At 28.4% G+C, this 8,668-nt stretch overlaps 1 protein-coding gene across 1 annotated transcript in view; it reads left to right on the top strand.

Annotated features, from left to right (window-relative positions):
- The first annotated feature begins 3,810 nt into the window (after window positions 1-3,810).
- The window catches only part of LOC105618404 (arylsulfatase B-like), a 5,518-nt gene continuing 660 nt past the window's right edge, over window positions 3,811-8,668 (top strand). Inside the window, exons 1-7 of the mRNA XM_012199946.1 lie at window positions 3,811-3,933; window positions 4,862-5,021; window positions 5,890-6,116; window positions 6,815-7,076; window positions 7,463-7,623; window positions 7,730-8,018; window positions 8,155-8,432. Coding sequence (XP_012055336.1) covers window positions 3,811-3,933; window positions 4,862-5,021; window positions 5,890-6,116; window positions 6,815-7,076; window positions 7,463-7,623; window positions 7,730-8,018; window positions 8,155-8,432 — 1,500 coding nt within the window. The remainder of the gene's footprint in view (window positions 3,934-4,861; window positions 5,022-5,889; window positions 6,117-6,814; window positions 7,077-7,462; window positions 7,624-7,729; window positions 8,019-8,154; window positions 8,433-8,668) is intronic.

The following is an 8,668-nucleotide window of genomic DNA, read 5'->3' as shown; positions in this document are numbered from 1 at the left end:
TATTAAGTATATATATATATATATATATATATATATATATAAAATAATCAATGACATATATGTTGTATTTATATATGTTATCAATGTGAAGTATAATTAAAAAAAAACAAAATTTAATCGCTATTGCCTCGTATGATAGCGGATAAGTCTAAATAACAAAAGTTTTATTTTTTGTTTAAAATTGTGTTGGTTATATTGATAACATATGAATGCCATTTAAAAATAAATTTTGAGGTATCTTTTGTGAATGAAGGGTTATAATTATTAAAATGAATAATCGGCTTTATTTTCCCTTGGATTTACAGTTCTATTATTCCTTTTTACATTATGTTATATATAAATATTCATTTCGTAAAAATATTTCAAACAATTGCAAATAAGAATAGAGATAGTTAAGTATGGAATAAGTTAGTTATAAAACGTTTACATCAGTTTTTGCAGTTATGTTTTATATTTACATCGTCTAAGATTATATTATTAAATTGTAACGGTTATATGCATCAGCAATGACTTTGCTAGGAAAGAAAATGGCAAATAATTACGTAATCATCATTCCATTTGGCGGAGATATAAGATAAAAATTGGAAAAACTGTCTTAAAAAACATCGTTACATTTGCAGAACGTGTAGAGATTGAAAGTGCTCATGGACCTAATTTCTAATAGAAGATTTGTCAAATATTCCCTTGTTACAGTCGAATAAGACAGAGAAATGCTCGATTATAATTGGTTAGTTCTCTTTGTTGGTTCTGATTTGAATCTTCGGTGGAAATTAAACCATAGATTGCTATAAACAGCTTCGTGAAAAAGATCAATTTAGACTCCGATCTTGCTGGCTATCTGTCCAACTTTAACAACACTTGTTGCTTGTTGCTGTCTTGGTTGCCAGACTATGAACGACCAAGCAACGAAATACATTTTGTAATGAACGAAACTATATAGAAACATAACTTCACTTCGATCTTGTCTGAGATCGTTTGCGATTTTGTTGAAGAACTCCATTGATATCAGTTTTAAAAAACTGATATCAATCGTTATCACAAATAGATGAATTTTAAAGTTAATTTGATATTATAAGAAACATATTTGTTACATTTTTAATTGCGATTTAAATGAAGAACTGCTTGAATAATTTTCTTCTTTTGTATTCTGACACAACTTAAATTTTATTCTTCTCGTTCTTCAATAATTTTTTGAAAAAAAAGATCGTATAATAATTTTTGAGAAAAAAATGGCGCTTATGTTTATTAGCAGGGAATTTTGATAATTGTAACTTGAATTAGAAGAATATCACTCGGCATATCACTCTGAAAGTGACCTAAAAGCTTTTACATTTAAATATTACAATGTTTTTTTCTGAGTAGATATCATCATCTTTGGGGATGCTTTTTATGACCAAGACTGTATCGAATTGAAATTCCTAAAAATACGAACGTAGAATCAGTGATCATACAAGTCTTTCAAAATTTAATTTTTCATCACGATGTCGTCATTAAAAATCAAGCCGTGACTTGTTGATCCAAGCAAAACGAAAAATACGTGGGATCCATAAATACTATCAAGTAGTATATTTCTGTACAATGCGATTGCTCAATGCAATCAAACTGGCCGGTTTGGCCTATTATCTTCACACTGAAATCATTCTCGTAGCAGTCGTGTGCAAAGCTTTTGTTTGAACAATTCGACATGCAGATGAGCACGTAACGAAATTTCGTCGGTCCAATTAAAGTATTCGCTGTCATGTAGAGCAGATTTTGAAGTTGTAGTGAGATAAAAAAGCATTGCTGCGTCTTCATTTTTCATTCACGCGTTTTTTCAGGAAGATTACGCGGTAAAATATTCACTATTACAACAGGACAACGCATGCGATGAATTCATTTTTACACGCATAAATTGCACATAAAATCTTAAACGTGAACTATGTTTGAACCAGCATTTGCATTGTTCGGCGAATTAATATATATTTTATGTGTGCTAAAGTATAGCATCACAATAATTTTCTTCTTGACGTGTCCGCAATAAATACAGAATGTTCAAAATAACATTAAAGTCACAATGAGATAAAATCACTGCAGATTAAATATAACTTGACAATAATATTTCACTGATTGTGGATTTTTTAAATTTTATCATCATGTCATTTTGTCATTACCGTAACATTGCGTACCGTAACATATTACTCGCATTACACGACGATACAGCTTATCCTATTTGGAATTTGTAATAAAAAAATGTTTTTTAAAAAAGAATAATATTGTGATTCTTTTTAAATATATTTTTAATATTTTGAACATTAAATGATATATAAAAAAAACATATTTAAAAATTATTAAAACATATTTTTTTATCTCTGTTGAAAATTAACGAATAGAGAAAAAATTACGTATTAAAACTAAAATTTTATTCCAGATAATATAATGTGGACAAAGATAATTTTATAGATAATTTCAAATAGTCTTATTAATTATATTTAAAAAACAAGTTTTTGTTTAACTTTCTACGTATCAATAAATTTTAAATTTTAAATGCGTGTTCATCTCCTATGCTTTATTTGTGTGTTTCTATTGAGGATTGATGGCCATTTTAACTAATTTAAATTTGCCGATTATGAAATACTTATCTCAAATTAATGCGTATTTAAACCTGTTTGCATGTTCATTTTTTGCATGCGCGGAATGAAATTTTATATATATAGCAAAATAATTGCAATTCTGGAAAAACATATGTATCTATTAGTTTAATAAAATACATCTTTTTTGAGTTTACTTCGCTAATTGAGCTTTTCATTGTTTAATTTGTGCTACAATATAATTAAGCAATCTTACTAAAAGTAAATTATATTTTATGGTTTCTCATTAATTTATTATATTTTCCTGATACTAAGAATAATAATTTATAATTAATCGCATAAATTGTATATACATATGATAGGAAAGATGTACAAATTTTGAAATAAAATCAATATATGGATATTTTAAATTATCTTTTAATTATGTATTAAATGAAAAAATGTTGTATTTATAAATGATATATATTACAAATTTATTTTTGGAATGATAGGACGATTGAGTTATTTGCGACACTTGACATTTAAGATTGCAACAATCTTTCATGTCATGGAAAACTATAATGATAAGATAAAGATAATGATAAGTTAAGAAAAATTGCAATTCTCAATGAGAAATTTTCAATGAGAAAAAAGACAATAGAATCGAATCAATGTTGATTCGATATCAAATCGATATTGATTTATCGATTCTATTGTCATTTCTCACTGGATATTTTATTTTCATTTCTCACTTGTATTTTATATCTTATAAATATGCATGCATATAAAATATATCGTTACAATGAAGTCGTGTTAATCGCATGAATACTATCGCTCTGTCGTGTATATTAGGTATAGTAAAAAGAAATCATTATTTTTCCATTCAATTTCATGCAAAAATAATGGATTTCTTTTTACTACACCTAATATATATAAATTTTTTTTGCATGTCGCATTTTGCAGTAACCAGTCCAATGCAAATTTAGACGAACGTTCAACGTATCTTTACGAAACTACAGAGAAAGCGAAATCTACAGATTATTATAAGATAAGATAACTTTTTAAATCTTTTATCATAATTCGTTTATATATAAAGAGAAACTGTAAGAATAGATGGATTAGTTTTTGATCACTTTATTGAGCGTGCTAAACTTTAAAGTCTCAAAATTTAAACAGCTCATGATATCGATGATTCCACGTGAGAGCATATGAATTTAACGTATTTGATAATATCGAACTGATAGAAGAATTAATGAAAGTGACAATGAGTTCGAGCATGCTTTCTTTTGCTTTCTTACTGATAGTTTTAAGTGTAACCCTTTATTTCGGTTCGACTTATGCTTCTACGCAATCACCCAACATTGTCGTTATCATCGCTGATGATCTTGTAAGACATTATCATTGTGTTATCTGTGTAATGAAATAATCTTATTCTTTTGCAGAGTGTAAAAACTAAGTAATTTATAATATTTAAGTTAAAAATCTAATCTAAATCTTCCATAAATAACTCAAAACTAACTTTTTATTTTATTTTAATTGGAGAACATTTGTAAATGATTTAATTTTCATGCTTTGTATAATACTGATCATTATATAATATAATATTGATCATTGATAAGTATTCAAAAATAATGATTTAAACTAAAGTTATTACTTTTGATAATTTCGAAGATTTAAAGCTTTGAAAGAATTCGAATTTTTAACTTCAAATTTTTAAAGTTTTACATGTTCTCGCTTGGCTACAAATTTCTTTACAATATAATAATTACGAAACTAAGTGGTTGCGATAATGTTTTTAAAACTAAAAATGTCCCACTTTTTCTGCTATAGTTTTGAACAAATGTTACAATGACGTTGTGACAATTGTTGTTTATGAAAATTGCTACATTTAAGCTGTGACAAGTGTGTTACAGGAGACGTTTTAAAGCTCACTTTTGCATCGATTATATAAAATTATACAGTTTAAGATATGTAAAAGCGCTTACTTTCTATATATAATACAGTAGCAAATTATATCTTATTGAAAACAAAAAATTATACCGAAACAAAGCAAGATGCATTTTAAAGCTAAGAATATATACTTTCACATGATATTAATAAAATTTAGAAAAAAGTTACTATCCAGCAGTATTACAACATAAAAATCATCAAAAAAATTTCATTTTTTGCCTTTTTGATAATTTTTCGGAATTCTCATGTTCAGCATCTGAAAAACTATGACAAATGATAATGAACATTTAGTGATCCAAAAATGTAAGTTCGCTACTAATGTTACGTAACACATTTTTAAATATATTTTAATTTCGTTAACTAAGGGATGGAACGATGTTAGCTTTCACGGTGCCGATGAAATTCCTACTCCGAATATAGACGCTCTCGCATACAACGGCGTGATATTGAATCGACATTATGTAATGCCGATGTGTACGCCGTCAAGGGTAGCTTTCCTCAGCGGGCGACATCCCTTAAGGACAAGTAAATCATTAATTATTTATTATTGCAAATAAATTTTATGTGTGTGTGTGTGTGTGTGTGTGTGTGTGTGTGTGTGTGTGTGTGTGTGTGTGTGTGTGTGTGTGTGTGTGTGTGTGTGTGTGTGTGTGGTTGTGTCGTGTCGTGTGTGTGTGTGTGTGTGTGTGTGTGTGTGTGTGTGTGTGTGTGTGTGTGTGTGTGTGTGTGTGTGTGTGTGTGTGCGTGCGTGTGTGTGTGTAAATATTAGATACTAAACTTAGTTTCCGCGGCTCACATTTATGGCTTCAAAAGACTAATCGTTCTATCATCGTGGAATCCATTTATTGCCACAAAAAAATGTGTAGCTAGCAAGGACAAATACTTTGATAGATGTATTTTTGCTTTTGATATCGAGATAAATGAGTTTTTTAAAAAAACCGCAGAAATTAAGTTTAGTACTTAATAATATGGTGTGCCGTGTCATTTTATTATGTAGTAAATTACCGCAACAATCTTCTGTTGTATTTCACTTGTCAGCTTAAAATATAAAGATTGTTTGATTTATTTATCTTTTATTTATTAATTATTTATTTATTTCCATTTTATTTATTTATATTTATTAATACTAAATTAAAAAGTATTCTAATAAATAATGTTTCAATTTACCATTAAAAATGTTTAATTAAAAGATGCATCAATAGAACATGGATGCAAGATATTTGAAAGTTTATCTTTAAAATATTATTGTTAGTCTTTCCATTATTTGTACAATTTATATTTTTATTAATTCCCATAATCATTATTGTACATTATAAAATGTGAAAAGACGCCGAAGCTGTTTGGATGAAAAGAAAATTATTGGAATTTAATTTGTGAATTAATTACAACACAGGTATGCAGGGCTATCCCTTGAAAGGAGCTGAACCACGTGGTCTGCACTTGAACGATACTCTTTTACCTGAGTATCTTCGTAAACTCGGATACACTACTCATCTCCTAGGGAAATGGCATGTTGGTTATCTCACGAGAAATTACGTACCCACTCGTCGTGGTTTCGACACTTTCTTGGGATATTTCAATGGCCTTATTCAATACTTCAATCATACACTAATCGAAAACGTAAATTTTCTATAATTAACTATTGTTAGAAAAAAAAAAGATAGTTTTATTATATTGAATTATAGTAGAAAAAAATCGATATATTTTTTCAGTCTTTTATTCGATGACGTAATTGTTATAAAATTGTTTGCAACAGAAAATAAAGATTTAATTGGTTTGTTAATTAATGATAAACAATTTTTTCTAGTCTTAAAAAATATATATCGACATCAACTAAAAGTAACATAATATTTATGTTATAATTTTGCATTTAATTTAATTTGTTTAAGACAATGAAAGAAAAGAAGAAAATTATTATTTATCGTCAATTGATAGAACATGTATTATCTTGCAAGCGATTTTATAACAATTACATTAATTATCGAATAAAAAATACATCGATATTTAGTTGATACCAACACTACTAATTAAGATGTTATATATAGCTTTGGCCATAAGTTTATAACAGCTTCAAAAATTGATATAAATATTCTACATTTAAAAAACAAATTAAAAACAGTTTTATTAGAAAATAATATTTATTTTTATTATTTAAATATTTTATTAGTTCTCTGTAACTTTTGTTATCGTCAGCACTTTTTCATCGGAATAAATTGAGAAGATTTGTACTTTTGAGTAGATTTGTACTTATATACTCAAGATTATATAATAATGTTAAGTAATATACGTTATTTAATAGACTGAATGACATTTTGCAGGAACAAGTAGGCTATGATTTGCACCGTATCGTAGGTGACAATCACACAATTGAATATAGATATGACTACATGACTAATCTTATAACCGAGGAGGCTGAAAATATTATTTTATCGCATAATACTGAGAGGCCCATGTATCTGCAACTAGCACATCTCGCTTCACATGCTAGTAATGCTGAAGAAATTATGGAAGTTTACGACTGGAAAGAAACGAATGCCACTCTCGGCTACATTCAAGACATAAACAGAAGGAAGTTCGCGAGTAAGTACAAATTTCTTTTATTAAAAGTGTCGTTAACAGTACATACATTTTATGAGAAATAAAAAATTGCGTCTTAATAGTGATTATGAATGGTTCCTAAAAACTCGTTTCGTATTTTTACAATCAATTCTATTGATAGCAAATATTTTGTTGTTACAGCGAATTTCGTTAATTGTTGTATGAACAACAAACAAACAGATTGTTTAAAAAAATCTAATCTTTTATTTCCTTAGTTTTGGAACGAATCAAATAGTTTTCTTTTTTAATAAATTTAATTTATTTTGTTGTAATGCATTGTTTATGTAGTATTTATTACATAAAATCAAAGTTACAAAGATTAAGAATCTGCAATAAAATTTGATAGAATTTCTTGATTCTTTTTTTAGGTGTCGTTGCTACATTAGATAAATCTATCGGTCGGGTGGTTGATGCTCTAAACAAGAAAGATATGTTAAAGAACACAATCATACTTTTTATAAGCGATAATGGAGCACAGACCGAAGGTCCATTATATCAAAATTTTGGATCTAATTATCCATTACGAGGGGTAATTACAGTTTTGTTCAAATTGACATTACAACTGTATAGAAATGTATAATTTCAAATAAAATGATGTATTATAGTTTTTAAAAAATGAAACAATGCATTTGCAGTTGAAAAGCTCGTTGTATGAAGGAGGTGTTCGAGGTGCCGCGTGCATTTACTCACCCTTGATTGAGAACTCGTCGAGAGTCTCAACGCAATTATTTCACATTACCGATTGGCTACCCACGCTATACTCCGCGGCTGGCGGTAATTCAAGCGATTTGTACCAATTGGATGGTATTGACCAGTGGTCCACGATCAAAACACAAAAAGCTAGCAAACGAAAATCGGTTGTCATAAATATCGAGGACATTGACTACAGTGCTGCATTAATGGGACGTTACAAACTCGTTCAAGGTATATATTTTTTTCATCATTTAATTTTATTGTAAATTTTCTTTCTCTTTCTCTTTTTCTCTCTGATTTCATAAAAAATTCGATTTAAAAATATGTGATTAATACAAATGAATTCTGTTTCTTTTTTCTTATACAGATAAGTCCGACTTTCAGAAGCATTATATTGACTATAAAGGTAATGATCCGTCGTATCCCAAATACAACATGACAAATGTATTAGAGTCACCAGCCGCATCGGCCATAGCAAATGTTTCAAATCGTGTAGTAACTGCAAATAAAATAGAAGAGCTCCGAAAAGAGGCCACGGTAGTTTGCGAAAATCTTACGACCTCCGATTGCGAGAATCGCACTTGCTTGTTCGATATCTATGAAGATCCTTGCGAAGTTATGGATATATCCTCGCAGTATCCTGAGGTGAGATTAAATCAAAATCGCAAGGGTAAAAAACATTTGGGGAAAAATAAGGGAATTACGAACACGAGGTAACTATTGCGGACAATACTATTGCGATATATTGGAATAATAAGAATTCATTTCGTATTTAGTTATAGTTCGATTTTATATATATCTTCATATATATATATATATATATATATATATATATATATATATATATATATATATACACGACTAACTTAACTAACGTAACC

Source organism: Atta cephalotes (genome assembly GCF_000143395.1).
Source record: "Atta cephalotes unplaced genomic scaffold scaffold00016, whole genome shotgun sequence".
In the NCBI taxonomy this organism is placed as follows: Eukaryota; Metazoa; Arthropoda; class Insecta; order Hymenoptera; family Formicidae; genus Atta; species Atta cephalotes.
The sequence above is the reverse complement of the archived record's forward strand: the minus strand, read 5'-3'. Positions and strand labels throughout refer to the sequence as shown.